This window comes from Myotis lucifugus, unplaced genomic scaffold (assembly GCF_000147115.1).
Source record: "Myotis lucifugus unplaced genomic scaffold, Myoluc2.0 scaffold_29, whole genome shotgun sequence".
In the NCBI taxonomy this organism is placed as follows: domain Eukaryota; kingdom Metazoa; phylum Chordata; class Mammalia; order Chiroptera; family Vespertilionidae; genus Myotis; species Myotis lucifugus.
Genome location: NW_005871077.1, coordinates 149,172 through 176,740, shown reverse-complemented (window position 1 = coordinate 176,740; position 27,569 = coordinate 149,172). Strand labels below are relative to the sequence as shown.

At 38.3% G+C, this 27,569-nt stretch overlaps 1 protein-coding gene and 2 pseudogenes across 1 annotated transcript in view; all 3 read right to left on the bottom strand.

The window, feature by feature from the left end:
* Nucleotides 1-9,140: 9,140 nt before the first annotated feature.
* On the bottom strand, nucleotides 9,141-10,751 carry LOC102423060 (annotated as a pseudogene).
* A 690-nt stretch (nucleotides 10,752-11,441) lies between these two features.
* On the bottom strand, nucleotides 11,442-11,868 carry LOC102422759 (annotated as a pseudogene).
* Nucleotides 11,869-17,317: 5,449 nt separating this feature from the next.
* The window catches only part of ARMC4 (armadillo repeat containing 4), a 137,747-nt gene continuing 127,495 nt past the window's right edge, over nucleotides 17,318-27,569 (bottom strand). Inside the window, exon 10 of the mRNA XM_006086631.1 lies at nucleotides 17,318-17,775. Coding sequence (XP_006086693.1) covers nucleotides 17,662-17,775 — 114 coding nt within the window. The 3' untranslated portion in view covers nucleotides 17,318-17,661. The remainder of the gene's footprint in view (nucleotides 17,776-27,569) is intronic.

The window sequence follows — 27,569 nt, the reverse complement described above, 5'->3', positions numbered from 1 at the left end:
TGGTTATAGTAAAGAACACTGCAGTGAACATAGGGGTGCATATATTCTTTCAAATTAGTGTTTTGGGATTCTTGGATATATTCCCAGAAGTGGAATTGCTGGGTCAAAAGGCAGTTCCATTTTTAATTTTTTGCAGAAACTCCATATTGTTTTTCACAGTGGTTGCACCAGTCTACATTCCTACCACCAGTGCACAAGAGTTCTCTTTTCTCCACATCCTCACCAGCACTTGTTGTTTGTTGACTTATTGATGGTAGCCAATCTGGCAGGAGTGAGGTGCTATCTCATTGTGGTTTTAATTTGAATTTCTAAGATGTTTGAGCATCTTTTCATATGTCTATCGGTCATCTGTATTGTCCTCTTTAGAAAAGTGTCTATTCAGGTTCTTTGCCCATTTTTTAATAGGATAGTTTGTCTTCCTGGTGGTCAGTTTCATGAGTTCTTTCTATATTTGGGGGATTAAGGCCTTGTCAGATGTATCATTGGCAAATATGTTCTCCCAATCAGTGCATTCCATTTTATTTTGTTGATGGTTTCTTGTGCTGTGCACAAGCATTTTTGTTTGATGTACTCCCATTTGTTTATTTTTCCCCTTTGTTTTTCTTGTCTAAGGAGATATATCTGCAAGTGGATGCTACACAGATAAGGTCCAAGGACCAAACTGGAATTACTATTAAAATACAAAAGAAAACACCAACATCCTGAATAATCAACTGAAGACTAGCTGGAGAGAACCCTGATAACCAAGGACTGAAAGTTAAGACCACACAGAGATTTGTAAGAAGTGTGGAGATGTGAAAGTGTTGGCCTGGCTCCCACAGACAGCAGCGGAAGTTCCGGAGAGATATCTCAGCTGTGGGGGGCTGCCATTGAGAACTCTGTGATCTAATCCCCAAGCTGGGCCCCTCCAGCAGATAGCACCAAAACTGAGAAAGGTGCCCACATAACATCTGGCTATGAAAAGCAGCAGGGTTGCTGTCTTCCAGGGAGTGACAGCTGGAAATGCAGGCACCCTCTTAAGAGGTCAATACACAAAATTCATGTGTAGCCACTCACCATGTGCTCCAGCAGAGGAAGGGTAGAGTGGACTGGAGCAGTGTGAGCAGAAGCCAGGGTTGGGAACTCTGGGGTTAGATCTCAGAAGGCAGACACCATGGTTTCCTGTGCTGAGTCATTCCCTCATTCTGTGGAGGACATATTTTTCAAGAAGACCTTTGCTATCCAGGTGGGTTTTGCCTGGTATAGTTGATCTACCCTATGGGAAAACTCCTAGATCCATGGTGTTGAGTTTCTGAGGCCTATTAAGAGACTGAGAATAACAATTAGCCTCCTGGCATAAGCACTTGCCCCACCCTGTTGGAAAACCTCTCCTCACACCTATGGACGATTGCCAGAGAGCTACTCAAGACTGAATCCAATAAGTCTGCAGGCAGAGACAGGTCTCTGGAAGCTTTGAGCCTTTGCCTGATCTAATTAGTCAGAAACAGTAATTGACACTGTTCTGCATTAGAAATTGGGAGGCATAGCATATCTACTTAATACCATAGTCACAAACCCAAAGAGGCAGCCAGAATAGGGAGACAAACAAACAAACAAACAAACAAACAATTCCCAAATGAAAGAACAAGAGAATTATCCAGAAGAAGAGATAAATGAAATGGAGATAAGAAATTTATCTGATATAGAGTTCAGAATAATGATGGTAAAATGCTCAACAGCATGAGAAAAGATGTAGTAACTATGAAAAAAGAACAGTCGGAAATAAAGAATGGCATAGTACTGATAAAGAACACATTAGAACGAATACACAGCATATCAGGGGAAGCTGAAAATTGGATCAGTGAATTAGAAGACTGGATAGAAAAAAATCACTCAATCACGGAATCAAAAAGAAAAAAATAGAAAAACAGGAGGACAGCTTAAGGGAGCTGTGGGACAACATGAAATGTAACAATATTTGCATAAATGGTGTACCAGAAGGGGAAGAAAGTGAGCAAGGGATAGAGAATGTCTAGGAAGAAATAATGTCAGAAAACTTCCCTAACCTGGTGAAGGGAAAAATCACAAAAATTCAGGAGGCATAGAGAGTCCCAAGCAAGAAGAACCCAAACAGGCCCATGCCCCGACACATCATAATTAAAGTTATAAAAACTAAAGACAAAGAGAGAATCTTAAAGGCAGAAAGAAAAAAGCAATTTGTTAACTACAAAGGTGCTCCTATAAGGCTGTCAACTGATTTCTCATAAAAGATTCTACAAGCCAGAAGGGAATGGCATAAAGTACTCAAGGAAATGAAAAGCAAGTATCTGAAACCAAAATTACTATATCCAGCAAGGCTATCATTAAAATAAAGAGCTTCCCAGGAAAAAAAAGGCTAAAGGAGTTTATCACTACCAAGTCATCATTGCAAGAAATGCTAAAGGGACTGCTGTAATAAGAAGAAATAAAGAGAGACAGAAACATAGGCATACAGAATTAAAATGGCAATAAATAAGTACTTATCAAAAATGACCTTAAATATAAATTCATTAAATACTCTAATCAAAAGACATAGGGTAGCTGGACGGATAAAAAAATTGACCCAGCCATATGCTGTCTATAAGAGATCCACCTCAGAACAAAAGACTCACATAGGGTAATAGTAAATTGATGGAAAAAAATTGTCCATGCAAATGGAAACATAAAAAAAAGTTGGGGTAACAATATTCATATCTGAAAAATAGACTTCAAAATGAAGGCCAACACAAGAGACAACAAAGGACACTACATAATACTAAATGAATCAAGCCAACAAGAGGATATAACCCTGGTAAACATAATATGCAAACAATATAAGAGCACATAAATATATAAAAAAAACTTTTAGAGGACTTTAAGGAAGAAATCTATAATAATAGTCATAGTAGGGGATTTTAACACCCTGCTAAAAACTTACCCAGGAAACAGTGACTTTAAAGGACACACTGGATCAGATGGATTTAGTTGACATTTATAGAACACTTCACTCCAAAGCTGCTGAATATACATTCTTCTCAAGGGCACTTAAGTCAGTCATGAAGAGAAGACCACATGTTAGGTCACAAAACAAGTCTCTACAAGTTCAAGATGGCGGCATAGGTAAACACCGGAGTTTGCTGCCTCGAACAACCATTTCAAAAATACAACTAAAAGACGGAAAAGCAAACACTTGGAGGCTGAATAGCATGCTATTAAGCAATGATTGGGTTACCAATGAGATAAAGAAAGAAATAAAAAATTTGTTGGAAACAAATGAAAATGAATACAAAACAATCCCAAATCTCTGGGACACAGCAAAAGCAGTTCTGAGAGGGAAGTTCACAGAACTACAGACCTACCTAAAAAACAAAAACACACACAAAAGAAAAATTAACAATAAATTACTTAACCCTATAACTTAAAGAATTAGAAAGAGAACAACAAGAAAAGCCCAGAGTAAGTAGAAGGAAGGAAATAATAAAAATCAGAGCAGAAATAAATGACATTGAGACTATAAAAACAATATAAAAAATCAATGAAACCAAGAGCTGATTCTTTGAAAAGATAAACAAAATTGATGAACCTCTAACCAGACTCATCAAGAAACAAAGAGAGCCCTAACGGGTTTGGCTCAGTGGATAGAGTGTCAGCCTGCAGACTCAAGGGTCCCAGGTTTGATTCTGGTCATGGGCATGTACCTTGATTGCGGGCACATACCCAGTCGGGAGTGTGCAGGAGACAGCTGATCGATGTTTCTCTCTCATTGATGTTTCTGACTCTCTATCCCTTTCCCTTCTTCTCTGTAAAAAATCAATAAACTATATTTTAAAAAAAGAAACAAAGAGAGAGGACCCAAATAAATAAAATCAGAAACAAAAGTGATGAAGTAACAACTGACATTGCAGAAATACAAAAGAACTGTGAGAAAATACTATGAACAACTATATGCCAATGAGCTGGACAATCTTGACAAAATGGACAAATTCCTAGAAAAATACAACATCCCAAAACCGAATCAGAAAGAATCAGAAAACCCAAATAGGCCAATAACAACTCAGGAAATAGAAGCAGTATTAAAAAAAAACTACCAACAAACAAAAGCCCAGGTCTGGATGGCTCTCACAGGGGAGTTTTACCAAACATTCAAAGAAGAATTAACACCTATACTCAAACTATTCCAAAAAATCCAAGAGGAGGATTACTCCCAAGTTTTTTTTATGAGGCATTATCCTAATTCCAAAACCAGATAGACATTACAAAGAAAGAGTATTACAGACCAATATCCCTGATGAACATAGATGCTAAAATCCTCCACAAAACTTGAGCAAATCTGATTCAGCAATATATTAAAAAGATCATACACCATGACCAAGTGGCATTTGTTACAGGATGCAAGATTGGCACAATATTCACAAATCCATAAATGTGATATATCACATAAACAAGTTGAAAGACAAATATCACATGATCATATCAATAGACACAGAAAAAGCATTAGACAAAATCCAACACCCATTTTTGATAAAAACTTTCAGCAATGTGGGAATAGGGGGAGCATATCTCAACATAATAAAGTTCATATGTGACAAACCTACAGTGAACATCATATTCAATTGGCAAAAAATAAAACCATTTCCACTAAGAACAGGACAAGACAGGGATGTCCACTTTCACCACTCTTATTCAACACAGTACTGGAAGTCCTAGCCACAGTGATCAGACAAGAAGAAGAAATAAAAGCCATCCAAATTGAAAAGGAGGAAATAAACTCTCATTTTCAGATGACATGATATTATAAATAGAAGACCCTAAAGACTCCACCAAAAAGCTACTAGATTTAATGAATGAACTTGGCAATGTAGTAGGACACAAAATCAACATCCAGAAGTCAATGGCTTTTTTATACACAAATAATGAATTATTAAAAGAGAAACTAAACAAACAATCCCATTTACCATTGCAACAAAACAATTAAGATACTTAGGAATAAACTTAAACAAAGAGATAAAAGACTTGTATTCAATAAACTACAGGATTTTGAAAAACGAGATAGAGGAAGATATAAACAAGTGGAAGAATATAATGTGTTCATGGATTGGTAGAATTAACATCATTAAAATGTCCATACTACCCAAAGCAATCTACAGATTCAATGCATTCCCTATTAAAATACCCACAGCATATTTCACAGATCTAAAACAAACTCTCCAAAAATGTATATGGAACCAAAAAGGACCCCGAATAGCCACAGCAATCTTGAGAAAGAAGAACAAAGTTGTAGGAATCACAATACCAGATATCAAGTTATACTACAAAGCCACCATAATCAAAAAAGCCTGATATTGGTACAAGAACAGACATATAGATCAATGGAACCGATCAGAGAACCCAGAAATTGACCCAAGCCATTATGCTCAATTAATATTTGACAACGAAGGCAAGAGCATACAATGGAGTCAAGAGAGTCTTTTCAATAAATGGTGTTGAAAAAGTTGGACAGATTACATGCAAGAAAATGAAACTAAACCGCCAATTTACATTGTACTAAAAAATAAACTAAAAATGGATAAAAGACTTCAATGTAAGTTGTGAAACCATAAAAATCCTAAAAGAAACCATCAGTAGCAAAATCTCATACATCTCTAGTAACAATATGTTTATGCATACATCTCCTAGGACTAAGGAGAAAATAAACAAATGGGACTACATTAAAAAAAAGCTTCTGTACAGCAAAAGAAACTACCATCAGAATGAAAATGGAACCCACTCTTTGGGAGAACATATTTGCCAATGATACATCTGATATAGATTTAATATCCAAAATATATAAGGAACTCATACAACTTAACAAAAGAAAGAAAAACAATGTAATTAAAAAATAGGCTGATGTCCTGAATAGACATTTCTCCAAAGAGGACATACAAAAAAATGCTCAAAGTCACTAATCATCAGAGAAATGCAAATTAAAACCATAGTGAGATATCACCACACACCTATCAGAATAGCTATCATAAAAAAATTAACAAACAACAAATGCTGGTGGGATGTGGAAAAAAGAGAACACTAGTTCACTGCTGGTGAGAATGCAGACTGGTGCAGCCACTATGAAAAACAGTATGGAGCTTCCTCAAAAATTAAGAAGGGAGCTTCCATTTGACCCAGTGATTCCACTTCTGGGAATATATCCTAAAAACCCAGAAACACCAATCAGAAAGAATATATGCACCCCTATGTTCATGGCAGTGTTTTTTACAATAGCTAAGATTTAGAAACAGCCCAAGAGCCATCAATAGATGAGTGGATAAAAAAAACTGTGGAACATTTACACAATGGAATACTTTGCAGCTGTAAAAAAGAGGGACTTCTTACCCTTTGGGACAGCATGGAAGTACATGGAGGACTATTATGTTAAGTGAAATAAGCCAATCTGAGAAAGACAAATATCACATGATGTTACTTATTTGTGATCTCTAATGAATCAAATGAATTGACCAATAAAATAAGACCCGAAGCATGGAGGCATAGAACAGACTGACATACCTTGATGTTGGGAGTGGGAGGATGAGAAAAGATAAACCAAAGAACTTGTATACATATATGCATAGCCCATGGACACAGGCAATATGGGGGTGAAGACATCTTTGGTGTGGTAGTCCAGGTTTCCTAGTAACTTTGTCAATGTGCTATGAAAGATTGAAAATTTGATTATGTAGTATATATGATATTAAATTGTGAATTAGTGGGACTTTGATGTAACAGCGAATTCATGCACCGGGCCTATAGTCTTCTTATAATCTTTGTTATCTCTCTTTCATTTCTGATTTTGTTTATTTGGATCCTCTCTATTTTTTTCTTGATGAGTCTAGTTAAAGGTTTATCAGTCTTGTTTATATTTAAAAGAATCAGCTCTTCATTTCATTGATCTTTTGTATTGTGGTGTGTTTTTTTTTTAGACTTTATTTTGTTTACTCCTGCTTTGATTTTATTATTTTCTTCCTTCTATTTACTTGGACTTTGTTGTTCTTTTTCTAGTTCCTTTAATTTAAGGTTAGATTGCTTATTTGAAAAATTTCTTGTTTCTTAAGGTAGGCCTTTTATGCTATAAATTTCCCTCTTAGGACTGCTTTTGTGGTGTACCATAGATTTGGGTGTGTTGTGTTGTCATTTTAATTTATCTCAAGGTATCTTTTAATTTCTTCCTTGATTTCATTGATAACCTATTCATTGTTTAGTAACATGTTATTTAGCCTTTATGTGTTAGTATGTTTTTCAGGTTTTTTTTTTCTTGTAATTGATGTATAGGTTCATACCATTGTGGTCAGAGAAGATGCTTGATATGATTTCAGATCTTCTTAAACTTATTGAGACTGTTTTGTGTCCTAACACGTGGTCTATTCTAGAAAATGTTCCATGTACACTTGAAAATAATATATATCAATTAAATGCATCTGATGTAGCATGTCATTTAAGGATGGCATTTTCTTGTTGATTTACTGTCTGGAAGATCTAGTCATTTATGGCAGTGGGATATTAAATCCTCTACTATGACTATGACTCTGTATTACTGTCAGTCTTTCCTTTATGTTCATCAAGATTTGCTTTATATATTTAGGTGCTTCTATGTTGAGTGCATACACTCTTACAATGGTTATATCCTCTCGTTGGATTGACACCTTTATCATTATGTGGTATCCTCCTTTGTTATTATAGTCTTTGTTTTAAAGTCTATTCTGTCTGTTTTAAGTATTGCTACCCCATCTTTTTTTTTCATTTCCATTTGCATGAAATATCTTTTCCATCTCTTTACTTTTATTTTGTGTGCAACTTTTGTTCTGAGGTGGGTCTCTTGTAGACAGCATATATATGGGTCTTGTTTTCTTATTCAGTGTCTTTTGATTGGAACATTTGAGCCATTTATCAATATAAGTTGATTATTGATAGGTATGTATTTATTGCCATTTTTAATAACTATGTTCCTGGGTGGTTTTTTTTCCTTTCTTCCTCCTAATGAAGACCTTTTAACATTTCCTGTAATACTGGTTTGTGGTAATGACCCCATTTAGCTTTTTCTTTCCTAGAAATCTCTTTTTGCTCCTTCAGTTTTTTAAATGTTAGCTTGCTGGGTAAAATAGTCTTGGTTGTAGGTTGTTGCCTTTTAATACTTTGAATATTTCATGTCAATCCCTTCTGGTCTAAAATGTTTCTGTTGGCAAACCAGCTGATAGTCTAATGAGAAATCTCTTGTAGATAACTTTCTTTTGCTGCTTTTAAGATTCTCTCTTTTTATTTATTTAACTTTTGCCATTTTAATCATGACATATCTCGGTGTGTGCATTTTTGGGTTAATCTTGTTTGGGACTCTATGTGCTTTCTAGGTTTGTGTGTCTTTTTCCCTCAACAGAAAAGGGAAGTTTTCAGTCATTATTTCTTCAAATACACTCTTTTTTTTCCATGTGCCTCAAATAATTCTTTTATAATTGAGATTTTATTGTTTTGAGGATCAGTACACAGACATTTCAATTTGTACACATTCTTAACATACGTACCAAAAATGTAGTCATGTAGTTGTGATTCTTTTCTAAACAGTTATTCCAGTGACTTTCCAGCTTAAAATTTAGAGACTAAGTTTCCTTAATAGAGTATTAAGTACCAATATCTTCAAATGTTGATATGCTGTTACATCAAAGTCCCACTAATTCACAATTTAATATCATATATACTTCATAATCAAATTTTCAACCTTTCACAGCACATTGATAAAGTTACTAGGAAACCTAGACTACCACACCAAAGATGTTACAGATGCACAAAATTCTGACAGGGAAGCCAAGATCAAGAAATGGTTTTCTTTAGGAAACAATTCTACCAAAAACATGTGAATAGGAGTAATTTAAAAAGTTTAAGACATAGAAAATGCATGACTGACTCCAAATTGCCATTTAGTATGCTTTGTACTATAAGATATAAAAACTACCCCCACCTATGAATGTTAAGCTGACACCCAAGACAATCAAAGTCTCCCATATTCATTATCCCACTAATTCCTGGTTATACCAAAAAATAAACAACCAGCAAATGATTTCACCTCTTAAAAAAAAAGCATTTACACTAAAAAAAATGGGGTGAAGTGGAATTCCCTCCTTAAAAATTTTTCTAGAGCTACTAAAAAACTTGCATTTACAAAATAGTTGATAAAAATATTCCTCTGGATTGTACAAGAAGGGAGACAGGGACCACTGATAAGACATGGTATATGACATTAATCAGACTTGGCTTCTTTTTCTCCTGCTTCATCTGAGGTTGGACTCCCCACATTTTTAATTTCTTTGTTTTCCGCAGGTAGATCTTCTTTAGGTTCCTGGTCAGCCACTTCTGCCTGCTTTCCCTTTGCTCCCCTTTTCCCTTTTGTTTGCACTTTTTTGTCTGCAGACTTATCCTTTCCTGCTGCCTTTTTGGGCTTCATTTCCACTTTTGCAGGAGCAGGTTTGGCTGACAACCTGGCCGACCTCCTATACGGCTCCTCCTTGACCACCCCTTCTGCAGAGCTGACCTTCCTCTTGGGCTTCGTGGCGCAGGGCTGGGCGTGTGCTGGGTGCCTGAGGGCCAGGCCGCCTAGTGGCTTGGTGAACCTGGGCTGCCTGGCTGCGGACCTGCCTCAAATACACTCTTGATCCCTTGATGTCTCTCTTCTCCTTCTGTTATCCCTATGATGCAGATGTTATTATACTTCATGTTATCCCAAAGGTCCCTTAAACTATCCTTGTTTTATTTTCTTTTTCTGATTAAACAAACACACATAAAACAAGGTTTTATATTGACTGGTTGACAAAAATGTGATGTGACCAGAGGCTTATAGGAACCTGTATTTTCCCTAGGAACAGTGGTTCAGTATTTTCAGCAACTTTCTAGAACATAATTACTTCAAATAACAAATCAACTGTATCTTAATACCCTTTCCCCCTGTAATAACTAAAAAGATTTATTCTACACAAAAGCCACGGATGCCTCTTCATACTCTTAAAATGTAACAAATAGATATGATCAGATTTTAAACAAGATGGAAAATAAACACAAAGCAGATACACCCCACCTTTGAAACACCCCTAAACACATTCCAACACTAAATATAATTGCTTCCATTATTTCTATCTTGAAAGTCTGTTCTCCATTATTAAGAACTTTAAGATGACTTAATAAAATTTAGATGGCAGGTAGCATACATTATCATTTTAAAGCTAAACGTAGATACTGGCTAGATTCTCCCTTGGGTGTTTTATATAAATCCTTTGGTTAAGATCTTTACATATGTTAGACCAATAGTTAGCCATTTACCCTCAAATGTCATTTAAATATATCACTGTACAAATTCTCAGAGTCCAAACTAAGTATTTTGATAACAGGGCATTTCAGTTTAGCTAATTCTTTTTAAACTTGGTCAGAACAAATGCAAAACTTTTGATTATGTAAAAAATAATTTTTATAAATGGTCAGTTTCTTAAAAGGGCTAGCTGAATACACTGTAAATATTTTCTTGATTAGAAATGACATACTCTCATCTTTTATCAAGTTTTTAATGTATGAAATCTGAATTCTGACAGTGATATGATACATAACATCATCAATTTTTTAGTCAAAGTTGTGACTAAACTAACTTTTAAATTCACAGTTCCAAGCAGCTGAGCCAGCTCTCTGTACCTTGACATTCTTTCCTCCCAAAGAGATGAGTCTACTATAACAACCTGTACTAATTCCATCATAATATGTATCACATTGTATTTTAATTACTAGTTTATGGGTCTGATCAAATTGGGGTTCCTTGAGAGCAGAGACTTTCATGTTCACTTTGCCTTGAAGTAAGTACCAAATTATTTACTAAATGAGTAATGAACAATATTTCTATTCAAATGGTATGTATCCATAATTATTGAGTATCAATCTATAATATTCTATAATTTGATTTAAAATCCTCAAATGTAAACAAGAAATGTATACCAAGGCTTTGACTTAGTTCATGCTAAATCATTTTTAAAATGTGTAGCTTCAGGACATCTAATCTATCTATCTAATAATAGACAAACAGGGTAATTGACCGTACCTTCGCTACGCCTCCCATGGGCTAATCAGCATGATATGCAAATTAACCGCCAACAAAGATGGCGGTTAATTTGCATACATAGGCTCCAAGTGGTGGAGCGAAGACTGAAGGTGAGCCGGAGCAGTGAAGATGGAAGATGGAAGATGGACGGGGCTGCGAAGACGGAGGACGGAAGGCGGCTCAGGCCAGAGCGAAGGCCTGGGTCCCGGATGCTGGAGGAAAACTGCTGCCCGCAGCCAGAAGGGAAGGCCTATTGCACAAATCTCTTCGTGCAACAGGCCTCTAGTTTTATTATAAAAAGCTGGTTCTCATATACATAACTAACAAGAACTTAAAATTCATCATACATTTACTTCACTTTTTTAGCTTGACCTTCTAGTAAATCTTTAGCTGCATTGATTTTGGCTGCTATATAAGGAGATCCTCCCTTGTCCAGGTGATTTAAAAGCATAATTCATTAATGAGCATCTCTTATTTTTCCTTTATTGGCAATATGGCTTACACTTTGTATTAATGCTGCTTTTTGTTTTGTCATTTTGTATTTGAACCCATCTCTGTAATAGCCACCACTGAAGGCCCTCTTCAAGTGTAGTTCTAAACTTCATATACAGGCAGCAAAGAATTAGCAAAAATGTTTAGGAAGTCTTACAGATTTTGGGAGACTTTGAAAAACTTCTTTGACTTGAGGCTCCATATGCTTTATGGCTTGCAAAACAACAGCCTGCAAATCCTGCAGCAACAATGGTTAATCCAACTGCTACCATTGTACTGGCCATTGCTCCGGCTCAGCTCCCCTGCCTCTACCAAGAGCGTGGTTCATTCCAGCCCAGAGGCTGCAGTCACTAACTCCACGCCACTACCAGAAATGAAGACTGCCACCACCAGCAGGGACAAAATGTCCACACACTGGTGTTCCAGAACACACAGTAGTCAAACTATCCTTGTTTTTTAAAATACTTTATTCTTTTTGCTTCTCTGATTGGGTGTTTTTTGTTACTTTGTCTTCCAAATCATTGGTTCAATCCACATGCTTCTTCTAGCTATTTATTTATCTCGAGATTTCTCCTGTTCTTTCTTTCTTTTTTTAAAAAACACTTTTATTTATTATTAGTTTTTAAATTTAAATTCTTTATTGTTTAAAGTATTACATAAGTCTCCTTTTTTCCCCCATTGACATATCCCCAGGCACCCCCTCCCCGCCGTCTGTGTCCACTGGGTTTGCTCATATGCATGCATACAAGTCCTTTGGTTGATCTCTTACCTACTCACCCCCTGCCTTCCCTGATAGGTTGGACAGTCTATTCAATGGTTCTATGACTCTGGTTCTGTTTTTGTTCATCAGTTTATGTTGTTCATTATATTCCACAAATGAGTGAGATCATGTGATATTTATCTTTCACTGATTGGCTTATTTCACTTAGCATAATGCTCTCCAGTTCTATCTATGCTGTTGCAAATGGTAAGAATTCCTTCTTTTTTTACAGGAGCGTAGTATTCCATTGTGTAGATGTATCACAGTTTTTTAATCCACTCATCTGCTGATGGGCACTCAGGCTGTTTCCAAATCTTAGCTATTTTAAATTGTGCTGCTATGAACATAGGGGTGCATATATCCTTTCTGATTGGTGTTTCTTGGGATATATTCCTAGAAGTGAGATTATTGGGACAAACGGAAGTTCCATTTTTAATTTTTTTAGGAAATGCCATACTGTTTTCCACAGCGGCTGCACCAGTCTGCATTCCCACCAGCAGTGCATGAGGGTTCCTTTTTCTCCACATCCTTGCCAGCACTTATCATTTGTTGATTTGTTGATGATAGCTATTCTGACAGGTGTGAGATCATACCTCGTTGTTGTTTTGATTTTCATCTCTTGGATGATTAGTGACTTTGAGCATGTTTTCATATGTCTCTTGGCCTTCCTTATGTCTTCCTTCGAAAAGTGTCTATTTAGGTCCTTTGCTCATTTTTTGATTAGATTGTTTATCTTCCTTTTGTTAAGTTGTATGAGTTCCCTATAAATTTTGGAGATTAAACCCTTATCGAAGATAACATTGGCAAATATGTTCTCCCATGCAGTGGGCTTTCTTGTTGTTTTGTTGATGGTTTCTTTTGCTGTGCAGAAGCTTTTTTATTTTGATGTAGTCCCATTTGTTTATTTTCTCCTTAGTTTCCATTGCCCTAGGAGTTGTGTCGGTAAAGATATTGCTATGACAAATGTCTGCTATTTTGCTACCTATGGCTTCTTCTAGGATTTTTATGGTTTCCTGTCTTACGTTTAAGTTCTTTATCCATTTTGAGTTTATTTTTGTGTATGGTGTAAGTTGGTGGTCTAGTTTCATTTTTTTTTGCATGTAATCTGTCCAATTTTCCCAATACCATTTATTAAAGAGACTGTCTTGACTCCATTGTATACTCTTGCCTCCTTTGTCAAATATTAATTGAGCATATGGCTTGAGTTGAACTCTGGGTTCTCTGTTCTGCTCCATCATTCTATGGTATGTCTGTTCTTGTGCCAGTACCAAGCAGTTTTGAGAACAGTGGCTTTGTAGTATAGCTTGATATCTGGTATTGTGATCCCTCCAACTTTGTTTTTCTTTCTCAAGATTGCTGGAGCTATTCGGGGTCTCTTTTTATTCCAGATGAATTTTTGGAAAGTTTTTTCTAGGTTTGTGAAATATGTCATTGGTATTTTAATATGGATTGCATCGAATCTATAGATTGCTTTGGGTAGTATGGACATTTTAATGATGTTGATTCTTCCAATCCATGAACACAATATATTCTTTCATTTGTTTATGTCTTTCTCTCTATCTCTTTTTTCAGCATCCTGTAATTTTCTGAGTATAGGTCCTTTACCTCCTTGGTTAAATTTATTCCTTGGTATCTTAATTTTTTTTGTTGCAATGGTAAATTGAATTGTTTTTTTTTTTTGTTTTTAGTTTTTGTTTTTTAGTTTCTCTTTCTGTGAGTTCATTATTGGTGTATAAAAAGCCATAGATTTCTGGGTGTTAATTTTGTATCCTGCTACATTGCCAAATTCATTTATTAGTTCTAGTAGATTTTTGATGGAGTTCATAGGGTTTTTTGTGTACAATATCATGTCATCTACAAATAATGACAGATTTACTTCTTCTTTTCCAATTTGGATTCCTTTTAATTCATCTTATTGTCTGATTGCTATGGCTATAAATAAGACAGGGATGCCCACTCTCACCACTCCTGTACTATATTGAACAGGAGAGGTGAGAGTGGGCATCCCTGTCTTATTCCTGTTCTTAGGGGAAATGGTTTTAGTTTTTGCCCATTGAGTTGGGGCATGTTTGTCTCCTCATTTTGACTGCCTCTGTGTTTGTTTCTGCAATGTCTCCCCATCTTGGTAGAGTGGCCTTATGTGGGACCCAGTGATGCAGTCTCCCTGATCACTTGAGCTGGTTGTTCCAGGGATGTCTCTTTGTGGGTTATGTGAGCCCTCCTGTTGTAGCTGAGTCTGAATTGCTGTTGGCCTGTCTGTGCATGGGGCTGACCCTGAGGCTGGTGACTGTGCGGATTGACCCTGATCACAATGTATGACCTGCTGTGCAGGACCGACCCCATGAAGCAGAATTTGCCTCAGCTGATTCTCGTGCCTGCTGAGATCTCCCTTTAGATATGCCACTCGTGAAGCTAATTGGATCCTGCTCTGATGTTTCCTGAAGCTGGTCACCAGGTGTGTTGGTTCTGGGGCCTCTTGGGACTCTGGTGCAGGTCAATATCAGATTCTGCCTGTGATGGATCCTGGGCAATCTTTTTGGAGCTACAAAGTGATCCACAATGTACAGCTACCTCTGCTGAGGCTGGGTGTGCATGGGAAGGACCAAGTTTTTCCCCAAGGCCGGCTTCCACCAGCACCAAACCTGGGTGTTGGTCAGCCAAAGGCCTAAGGCACCTTAGATCCACTGCCAGCTGCCTCTTCACCTGTTGGCTGCCTGTTAACTGTTACTGAAAGAGCCTTTGGCAATACTAGAGTTGTGTAAATTAGGTTTTTAGTGAGTCACCAGGTAGGGGCAATGTTCACCAGACTGATACAGATTCAAACTTGGTGCCACTGTTGGGTCTGAGGCCACTCAACAAAAGTCCACAGACCTTTGCGGTGGGGTGGAGCTCAGGGTGTCATCAGGAAGAGGCAAGAAGAGTTTATCAGGCCCAAACAGACCAAGATTTGGCTATGTGATGGAGGTCTCTGCACCAGTCAGGTGTGCGAGGGAAAAATGGGCCATTCCTAGAGCCACAGAACTCGTCTGGAGTGGAAACCTTGTGGAAATCCTGAGCTCAAGAGGGTGGGGCCCCCAGGAGTCTGGAGAATGGGGCTATTAGATCTCCCATGAAGGGTTGTCATTGGTCAGGCTCATGGGAAGGTGTAGGGAATGTCTCCCACCCCAGAGCCACACAACTCAGTCTCTGATACCCCCTGAGTTTGCCCGTACCTCTATACCCCAGGCAGCTGACTCTTCCACAGGGTGTGAACTCCACAGGGGAGGGTGACAGGGAGTAGGAAGGGTGGAGCTATTGCATTCCCCAGGCTGATACCATATGGAAGGGAGTGCTAAACCCAAGAAAGATGGTGTCTGCAACTGAGGGACTCAGCACAGGGACCTTGAGGGCTGTCTCCTTCAGCTCTCTCCCTAGAGCCACACAACCCAGTCTCTCCTTGCACAACACTATTCTATTCCCAGCCACCCTCCCTCCATTGGAGCTCAGGGTGAGTGGCTGTGAATGAGATTTTTTGCTGGCCTTTTGAGAGGGAATCTGACTCCCATTTCTCCCTGGTGGGCAGAATCCCTGCTGATTTTCATAGCCAGATGTTATGTGGTCTCCTCTGCTGGGCTCTGGTCCTCTGGGCTTGGGAGCCAGGGATGGGGTTGAGACCCCCACACTCCTAAGGGGGAGCCTTTACAGCTGAGATATTCCTCTGGATTCTTAGGCACTGCATGTGGGTACGTGGCTAGAACTTTAACTGTCTCCCCTTCCCTAACAGTATCAAAGTGGCTTCTTCTGTAAATCCTCACTTATAAGATTTCTTTTTAGCTAGTCTTCAGTTGGTTATTCAGGTTGACTGTTCTATAGTAGCTGTAATTCCAGTTTGACCCTGGGAGTAGGTCAGTGTAACTTCCACCTACTCCACTGCCATCTGGATCTCTCTAGATGTGTTTTTAATGTTAGTGAAACACAGCCACATGGTAACTTTAATGTTAGAAATATACACTGTTGAAAGTTAAAGGATTTACAGTATTATTTAAATTTAATTCTTAGTATTCATATCATCTCCTTGTTTCTGTTATTCTCTTCTATAACCTCCTTTTAAAACCAATGATGATGAATTGGTGTTTTACAAAACCTTAAAATTCTCAGAAATTCCTGAGCTTTTTAATCGCAGAAACTATCAGTGGTAATTTCATTCTGTTCAGGCTTTTCATTTCATACAAATTATTTACACTTAGCTCAATTTAGTTAATCATCTGCAAATTATGACAAACATACACAGTACTTAATATTTTTTCATAAACCCTCCTTGCCTGCTTTTTAAAGCATTAACCTAGACTGTCTGTTTACAGAGCTGATGCATGCAAAGTTATTTTCCTGGTGATGCTTGCACAGTTAGTTCCCAAACATTTCAGTACACTGAGGTTACATATGTGATTCTTTTAAGTGGCTTCTAATGTTTCTATAACCTGATAAAATGCTATTAATCCTTTGTAGCCACTTTTTAAAAAGTACTTTGTGTGCTGAAAACAAATACAGAAATTCAAAGCAATTTTATGTGAAGTAATATTACCCTGACACCAGCACAAGTTCATTCTTTCAATAAAAGTGTTGGTGAATCCTGTGAGGGAAATAAAATGTATTATTGTTTATGCTGTGCAAACCCAAAAGTTAAAAAACACACAACTCATGCATTGCTTATGTTTTTGTGATTTGCATGATCTGGTCAAGTGACAGTTACACATTATCTTCTCAGATGTTTAATAGATTTAGGGGGAAGTTGGAATGACCTCGGGATGATCTCTCAAGTCCAGCTGCTTAATTCTGAATTCTATTTAATAACAGTTTGTGAAATCAGCACATCTCTTCAGAACTCTCCCATGGGCTGCAAGTGATCAAAACGACAAAACCATAATGACAAGACTGTTAGATAGGTTTAACAGAAAGGGAATTCTAAAAACTCATCCACTATAGCACTGCACACTGGAAGTCCATATCTTTTATTAAAATTTTCACAAATACAAAAGCATCACTGAAAAAAAAATACTGGATATATATATTCTCAGATTCCTGGAAAATCATCAAAAATTTATTGGCTTTACATTTCATTACATACAAATCCTTAAAACATTAAATAGAACAAAAATATCCATGCAGTTTTTGCATGAACAATATCCTTCATATTTTTCATCCATATGTTTTCATTCAGGCATTTGTCTGCTTGTAAAGGGTCTGCTAATAAATGTTTCCTAATTTCAGCTTCCTGGCCATGGGAGTGATATGATCTGTGTCATGTAAAATTTGATAGCTTGAAATGTCTATTCAAATTTCAAGTGTATCGTGCCTTTTCCGTAGCAAGAGCCAGCCTGCGGATGTTAGATATGCAACCAGCTGCAGCTTCCTGGAGGTCCTGATCAGGGGACCCAACCATGTGCAGTAGAAGCTGTCACACATAAGGAGGAGAGAAGGAAAATAAGAATAAAACTGTTAATCTAGAGACATAAAGTTAGGCTATGGGATACTTTTAAATATTAAATATTTTTTAAAGTCACCAAAAAGAGGTACAAGAAAGTCTGTTTGAGCAAATACAAATATAGATGATGTTTAGTCAGATGCAGGAAATTCTCATGAAATTCTTACCTTTTTCTTTTCTGGAGCTGAGCTAGACAAGTTTCTCCTTTCTTTGGTCATCTAACTGCTATGGATTCTACTTTAAAACTTCTCTTGCATTCTTTTTGGCTTCCCCACTTCCTAGGATAAGCCAACATATGCCTAGACTATGAGTGCATCCTCTTAGATTTAATCTCTGCATTCAATTCCACCCGATCATGTCACAACGTAATTATATCAGTCCCTTCATGGAGATTATCATTGACTCCCAATGCTAGCTAGAGGCCAGTCTACTAACCTTAAAGTATTTTTGTACTCTGTCCTCAGTTTACCCTTCTAGTCATTTGTCTTTCTTCTGCTCTATATTGTACTCCAAGGTCACACTTCCCCACTTCTCTTGCCTCGATTGATGCTACCCCTCTACCTAAAATGCACTTCCATCTTCTTCTCTGGCTTTCTAAATTTTAACCATCTTTCACGACCTAACTTTCTGACAAAACTTCCAGATTTCCATCAAACAAAATGCCATTTCTCTCTCATAGCAATTGGCTCAAATGTATGTTGCTATACTTAAATTCCTCCATTCTTCAAAGATATTGGGATTTATGCTTTCTGTTCTTTAGATTGCAAACTCTGAAACTTAGAGTACCATGTAGTGACTTATGCATAGTAGATGTCCAATAAATTTCAAATAAATGAATTAGAACTTTTTAAATGTGTCATTCATTAACATAATTAGTAGTTCTGATGAAGATTTAACATTTAATTGAATCATATATTACCTAAACAGTAATATTTGAGTAAAAGTGTGGATAATGTTAGAAAATAAGGGTGATTTGAAAGGAAAGAAATACTGTAAGGAGAAATACTGTGAAACAGCTTAAATATGGCCAGATTAGGAGTTTGGCTTTTATTCTAAATGTAACACAGAAAAAATTTTAAGCACTTTAATCAAGAGAGTTGGCATGGTCAAATTTGTATTTTTGAAAGATATCTTTTATGGCAACTTAAAGAATATGTAGAGAGGAGAGACTGAAGGGTACTATAATACTTCAAGCTACAGGAATCAGGAATAGCATTGGAAGGAAGGAATTCAAGGAGTATTCAGAAACTAAACTATTCAACAAATGGCCTGAGGACAGTTGGTTATCCAAATAGAAGAACATAAAAATGGTAATCTCATATTATACACAAACATCAATTCCAGGTGGATTAATAATTTAAATAAGAAAGGAAAAATATAAAACATTTAGAAGGTTGTGTGTGAGAAAACCTTGATCAAGGGGTCTGGGAGGATGTCTGGTTTCTCAGTTCCTTGACTTCCTCATTGTCACTGATCTTTACCACATTCTAGTCCCCCACTTCCAGGGTCAGACCCTGGTTTTTATTTTTCATCACTCTCCACAGTCTCACCTTCAAAATCTCTAATCACAATTTTTACTCCTATGATTTGGTCATTGAACTTACTTGCTTATTCTCATCACAACCTCTAGTCCATTGGCTTATATATGTTTTTTGTTTTGTTTTTAACCATTTCCTGTCTTCACTTCCTCTACAACCAGTTTAGATTCCACAGTACATCTTTTCAATTATTCTCTTACCAGTTCCTTGACATCCATCCAATACAACCATAATCAACTCTGTCTTTCCAATGCCCTCACTAATAGCTGAGCCCTAATGGAGGCAATATGTATACAACAAGGCAAATCCAATCTCACATGAATTCTCACCACTGCCCAGTAATCTAAATATGTCTCTCTTTCATACGTTACTTCCCCGCTCTTTTCAATGCCTACTTCAAATCTTCTTCATTCTTTTCCAATCTCCAACTCCTCCTTATAGTCCCCATTCTCAGCAGATAACCTTTAAGGGCTTCTTCATAAACTTGATAGAAGCCTTTAGACGGGAACTACTTTAACCAAATCTGCAAATCTACCTGCATCTTAACCCAGCTCCCCCCAACCTCCTTCCTGATGTCTCTTTCCTTCTACCCAAGGTCCATTATTCCACTTGTATCATCCAGTCTCCTTTTCCTTGGGACATTTTACCACCATGTATTCCGTCTCTTATTACCTTTTCTTTAACCTCTCCTTTCTACAGATTCCTTCCCATCATCATTTAAAAGCAGGTTTCCATATTTTAAACGCCCCCCTTCCCCCCCCCCCCCGCCACCACCACCACCTGCAAAAAGAACCTACCATTTGACTCATTTTCTTCCCTTCATAGTCAAATTTCTTTAGAGAGTTGTCTGAACTAACTGTCTCTGGTCTTAAGCTCCATTTAACTCACTCTAGGTTTGCTTCTGCTTTCACCTCTCCATTGAAACAGTCCTCTCGAAGGTCATCAATAACTTCCATGTTGCAAAGAGCAATAGATACTTTTGAGTCCTTCTCTTATTTGGCCCCTTAACAGAGTTTAATATAATTGACTTTCTCCTTTCTGAAACTGTCTCTGCTTCTTATTACCATAGTCTCTTGGTTTTCTCTGTCTCCATTTGTCCTCATCTTCCCACAATTCATTGATGGCTCTTTATCTTTCTCCCAACCATGAATCTTTAAAGTTTCTTAGAACAAATTCCTTTTCTGTCTTCATTCTGTTCTCTCTTCCTAGATGGTTTCTTTCACTACCTGACTTTGAATACCATTCAGGTGGAATCATTTTCTAAATTTATATCTCCACCTCAGAAGCTTCTTTTTAATGCTTCTTAGATATCTCTACTTGGAAGTTTCACAGTTATCTCAAACTTCATATTCCAAATGAAGTTTTAAATGTTTTCTCTCTAAACTTGAATCCCATATCAGTAATAGGTATCATCACTTAGCTGCTCAAGCCAGGAATCTCTCTGCCTCATACTTAACCCCCACTCTTATCTTCTTTGCACTCCATCAAACAAATTACCATATTCACTTTTCAAAGTCATTCACTTCTCTATATTGCTCTATATTGCTTCTCTCTATTGTCACTGCCACTCACCATCCCTGTAAAGCTTACCACAGCTTTTCACTGTCTTTCTATTCTTTCTTGCCCCCCTGTAATTGGTCATTTATTTATACTGCTTCCAGACTAACTTCCTAAATTGTGAAGTTCACCAATAAGGGGGAAAATTCTAGAGATTAAAAAAATGAGACATAACCATTCTTCTGAGATACAAGAGAAATATTCTCTTCCACATGAGGGAAACAGGGCCATTCAGGGAACCTCATGCCTTGTGAATTTTGCATTGTTAATGTAATTAAACAAGGAGGCCATTAGACGAAGTGGCTCTAGTGCCTTGGTAGGCTATGTAAGCAACCCAAAATCTAGAGTCAACACATGCAATCTGAGAAAATGAAACCTAAGGACAACCAATCACCAACAGCCAACTAGGCTTTCCCAAATAGGGCAACCATTTAAGCTATCACTAATCAAATAATTTCTATACTATGCCTCTGCGTCTTCTCTATAAAAACCTACCTCTCTCCTGTTGGTGGAGGATTTTTAAAAAGTTTAACAGTGTGTGGTTTTTCTCTCTATTTTCAAGAGAGTGAAACTAGGACTAAAATTACTTTCAATTGCTACTTGGTTGCTGGGCTTTTGTGTCTCTGACTGCATTTCCATGTCATGACTGGACCATGACATAGCTTGGCTACATACAGGTTATGCATTTGAATCTCATAAACCCAGGGCCCAGAACAAAGTAAGTGCTCCATAAATGGTGTTCATTACCATGGTGATTATTTCACCAGTTCTGAAGTCTGATTCTGGCATTTACTCCCTGGAGCCCAGCCCTGGTTAGTTTTGGAAGAATGAGGAAGCCGAAATTTTGGCTCAGAGGTCAGTGTAGCACCTGGCAGCATTTACTCCAGGCCCCACCTCATTTCTGGTTGACCTCAATGGATACCAACGACCCAGGTTTCACTTGGCATCAGCGATTGCTACCACCACCTTGCACAGCTCCCTTAGAAAGCAGCCCCTTGGCCCGATGCCTGCCCAAATGCCTGTATTTTGCTTATACTCCTTCATATATAATTGTTGTTTGGGGATCCCCTCTGACTTTCCAAGTCAGTTGCATTTATTCCCAAACCCTTGATGCCTGTTACATAATTTCATGTTACACAAACCAATAAAGTGTGAGTGCGAAATGTACTAGTCATAGCATTTGGCTTGTTGTTGACCTCTCGGTGTCTCACAGAGAGCCTGCAGCATGTTGGCTATTTCAGGAGGCAGCTAGACAAGGGTTGCTGAGGGGAGCATATACTGTGCACTCACATGCTTGATGTTAGAATACAATGTTTAAGCAATGCGGGACCCTTTTAATGACTAATCTATAAATGACGTTTTCTATTATCTAACTTCTAGTCCTGAATGCAATAAAAGGGCTACTACTCTTCGAGAAAGTAATTTTGCCTACATTTCTTGCATGAACCATAAGCCTTTATTCTATATTTCATATGGTGGTGAGTGAATGAATGTATACAGCCTAAAAACTTGTCCAGTGGAGCCCAGCAGTCTAGTATTTTAAAGGTCTAAAGTATAGGCAAGAGGGAGATTTAAAAGAAAATAGGTAAAAGGAGAAAATTAGGGCATAGAATGGTACATGTGGTGGGCAGTCAGAGTTGCTTCCTTAAGTGTACCTCAAGTGACTTATTAACATTAGGCACACAGGTTACCTGATGTTTGCACAACGTGAAATTATTTTATTAGCAACCAAACTTACTACATTCCGGGCGCTGTGATTTAATCTTTACTGGTTAATTTATCCTGCTCTGCCCATTTTCCCTAGCAAGGCACATTCTCAACTAATACAGTGTGGGAAGTGTAGAATATTTGTGTGTTCAGGGTATGAATGGCTCTATATTTGAGAAGCACTCCCAGGATCCTCCTTGGTTATGCTGTTATTTGAATTCATTGTTTTTCCTGAATTTTATTTTGTTGTCAATGAATGTTACTTATTGCTTCTTTATACATTGAGAGGGTAGGTAGCTAATGCTGCTTTATAAACTGAATAAGAGCATAATATTTTCCCAAACCACCATCTGAACAACGGGTACTATGTAGTATGTGTCTTGGTTTAGAATTAGGCTAAGGAATATGTGCTTTTGTTTTTCTTAAAAGCATCACAAGCAAACTAGAGCTCTCAGAGGAATGCTTTTAAAACAAATACACACATCACATAACAGAAACTTAGTACAGAATCCTGCACTGGATAGGCAGCTAACAGAAAGTAAAGAGCAGCACGTGTTTCAAATCACTAACACTCAGGCAAGGGGAAAAGGAGTACTTTTCTTCGGAAAGTGAGATGCAAATTAGGAACAAGTGATTATGGAATTGATACACATTGTTTGGTATATATTTTTTTATCTGTAGACTTTTTCCAACTATTAATACATTATTAATATTATAAGGGGGGAAAACACCTCAGGTTTAACTTTTTGATATATTTGTTCCTTTCAAAAACCTTTCTTTTTTTAATCCGTCCTCTCCCCCAAGTGCACCCGAGGACTTTAACTTTATTGGGAGTTTCATATATACACTGGAGAGAAACTAGCCGTCTTGCTTTAAAACTTAATTGCATAGGGCACTTTAAACCATCATTCAAACACATAACTTTTTACAACGTTGGCATGAATGAGGACATGGGAGGGGCACACAGCGTGGTTTGTGGATTGGGCTGACTCAATACTTCCTCCATTGTCAAAGGCTTTGATCTCAAGGCCCATGCCCTCAGTATGTGCTGTGATCCCTGATTGAGCCCCTGGAAGGTGAGACCCACGGTAGCATGAGGATCGCTGTCTGCATTCAGTTCTTACTTTTATATCAAACAGTTTCTGATATTATGTAATATTTCAGTTACATGAGAAATATGTACCAACTTGAGTGATAACAGATTTTCTAGTGGTTTGACTCAACATTGTTTGGGTGAATACAGACTAGAAATAAGAGTTTTAATTAGAGCCAGAAATTTGTGCCTGCACAGAGAACTTAGGGGGTTTTCCAGAAAGATCTTGCATTCCTTGGAGATGATTCAAACTGTGAGTGCATTTGCTGTTTTCCAGTTTGCACGGCCCTGCGGCGTGGCTGCAGCACTCGTGCACAGCCGGGTAACAAGGAATGCACTTGGCTCCGTCTGCTTGCACAGTGGCTGCCCTGCTGGCCACAGCTGGGCTGGGCTGCTGTGGCAGTGGGAACTACACAGCAGTTTTACTTTCACATCCTGACTCTGAGCCTTGGTAATTCATTTCATATGACAGCTCACCAGAGCATGGGCCTCAGCACATTTTACATTTGCTGATTGGAGCAAAGCCTTTGATTGGTCAGTGAAGTGAATCAAGGGGCTTGCCTTTCAGTGGTGTCTGCCTCTGGTGACCGCAGTGGCTGCCCTGTCTGCATGACCCCAGGTCCACCTCCACAATGCTTGAAGGGGGTTCTACTTGTTCCATGGAATGCCAGTCTGTGCAGATGCTAGCTCACACCTGAGTAAGTTTGTCCTCTTGTCTTTCGTCCATGTTGTCTTTTCATGAGCCTTCCACTAGAGAGCTTTTGTGTCCCCTCCCCCCTGCCCCCCCCCCCCACACACACACAGTCCCACACATATTGGAGTGTTGGGTCTAGAGTACTGGGTGGTATGAATGGAATATATAACAGAGCTCTAACAACCTTCTTCTAAAGAATGCTAGAAATGGAGAATGACTTGATTACTGGCTGGGTGGGAAGATTAAGGGCTCTGCAATTGACTTTACATTAGAGGAAGTCTCTGCATGCCCTGGGCAGAAGCTCATAGTATCATTTGGAATGGCTTCAAGTTGCTTTTAAACTTACTGTATTTTAAAGTTCTCAGAACGAGGCCTGGCACACAGTAACTGCTTTCCAGTTGTTAGCCATTATTAGTCGAGTGAAAAACACACTTCAGGCACTGTACACTAAACCTGATGCCTGCAACAAGTGCCAAGTGCCAAAATGTGTTGAGTATTAACTGGCATGATTGACCTTCTCATGAAGAAGTCAGGTTGCTGTACTCAGTGGAGGCTGGGGGTCATGTGGATGGGCACCTCTGTATAAAGAATGCCAAGAGGCCCTGAGGGGAAGCTCTGCAGGACTGGGTCTCTGAGCCCCGATCAAGTCCTGCTTTTGTGATATGTTCCAGGAGGCCCTTCTGGAGAAATGAGTGAGCCCCAAGAGACAGGGCTCACAGCAGTCTGGGCCTCTGGCAGGCAGTGATATGCACTGGGTACTGCAGGTCTTGTAGAAATACAGTATCAAGAACAGACTGCTTTATGTTTTCTGCTTTGGGTTTTACTAAGACTTTCCTCTGGTTCTTAGTAGCAGGTCAAAGAACACTTCTGTGGGGTAAAGTGGTCTAGGAAATAGAGTAGTCAGCAACTTTATCATTATGCAGTCCATGTCTTATCCAGCAGGTCCTTGAATAATGTCATTTTGTTAAAATGTTGATGAGATGCTGTAGGAACTTAACTATTGTTTAACCAATTAAAGCTGTTTTGTGACATGTTATTTCACTTTAAGTCACAGAGCCTATCAAGTGAAAAACAGAGTGAAATTAGGTAGATTTATTTGTGACTCGTCCAAAATATGTTTTCAGTTCTGACCTAAACTCAGACCATTTGACTGCCTGCTTGACATCTCCACTTAGATATAAAAATGCACCTAAAATTTCACACGGACAAAGCTGAACTCCTTATCCTCCATGCAAAAACCTGCTTTTCCCACAGGCTCCCTATCTCAACTAAGGTCAACTCATCTTTCCAGTTCTTGGGCCAAAAACTTTTCAGTATCCTTGACTTCTCTCTTTCTCTCATAGCCCTTATCCAAGCCATGAACAAAACCTGTTGGCTCTGCCTTCAAAATGTATCCAGAATCTGACCTCTTCTCATAGCCTCCACTGCTGTGATCAGATTCACTATCATCTCTTGCCTGAATTTAATGATTAGGCCAAATTTTTTATATTCCCAAAGACCTGAAGCTGATATTGAAGGTACAGCCTGGAGAAAACTAAATCATTCAGACTGGGAATATAGAATAATCTTTCTTTTTAAGGAGAAAAGGCAGAGAAGAGAAAAGACTGCTAAGTGATTTACTGGGAAAATGAAAGCCTAGTTCAGAATCAACATGGCACTCTCTAAGAACTGACAAATGTAGTACTTGACCTGAAAGTTGTTGCCATTGCTGTAATGTATATTCCTTTCCATCACTCCAACCCTCAATTTTTTTTTACACAATGACCTTATAAGAATGTTCTTGTTTTGGTTTTGTTTGATTGTTGTAGAAGTTAGAAGGGAGGGGAAGAAAAAAGGGTTGAGTTCCAAATTTAGGCCAGCTCCACGCAAGCTAGGAACAGCATGCTTACAAGAGCAAAACAATATATAACCCAAAGCAAATGATCAGAAGCTGGAGATGACTGTGATGATGTGTAGAATCCCCTGCAATTAGACTTTGCCAAGGGGCATGGAAAGCAGAGGGGAGGGGGGGTTCAGCCAATATTTCTTTTTTTAAAAAATATATTTTATTGATTTTTTACAGAGAGGAAGGGAGAGGGATAGAGAGTTAGAAACATCGATGAGAGAGAAACATCAATCAGCTGCCTCCTGCACACCCCCTACTGAGGATGTGCACGCAACCAAGGTACATGCCCTTGACCGGAATCGAACCTGGGACCTTTCAGTCCGCAGGCCGACGCTCCATCCACTGAGCCAAATCGGTTTCGGCAGCCAATATTTCTTATATGATAAGAGGAATGGCAGTCTTAGCTAACATCTGAGCTACTGAATACTTTTTGGTAATGTGAATAAAACTGTGATTTAAAATGACATCTCCTACAAAAATACACAACAAAAAGCAGTTTGACCCAGACAGTTACCTCTCCTCAGCCTCAGACCTTGACCTCCTAAATTCTGTCAATCTTTACCTCTACTCCACATTCATTAGTCAACCATTCTCATAGTTACACCTGGAACTTATTAATACTGTTCCATCTCTGCCTCTAATAGCCCTCTTTCAGAAATTCCAGGATGTTAACTAGGATTATTGTGGTGATCATCTCATAATATATAAAAATATCTAATCATAATGTTCTATATATGAAAAGAATATAATGTTACATGCCAATTACAGCTCAATTAAAAACAAGAAATTCCATGCTCTGAAAGAGACGGAATGAGATCAAGAACTGGGAGGTACTTATCTATACTAGTTACACCCTCCTTGCTGTGGGCTTACACTCCATGGTCTATCATGTCAACTGTGTTAGGTCACTAGGTTTAGCTCTCTTCTCTCTACTATTTTTCTGTCATACCAATGTTACAAATTGAAATCTAGGACCTCAGTTGGACTTCTGAATCATGCTCACAAATTGATGCAAAGGCACACATGTTCACAATCTGACATCTCTACTGGCTCCCAATTCTGCCTGACAATCCATCTAGGTGTCTTTCTCAACTTTCATTCTCCACATCAGCTATTTAAAACCTTCTCTACTCTCCTCAAATTGCCATCCCCCCCACCCCCCCCCCCCCAACTTCAGTTCTCTCACTCTCAGCTTGTGTTTTTGCCTCCTACTTGATGGGGGAAATAGAAATCGCAGAAAGGGAAATCACCCAGCTCCCAGCCATCACACTCACTGATTTCCATCGCAAA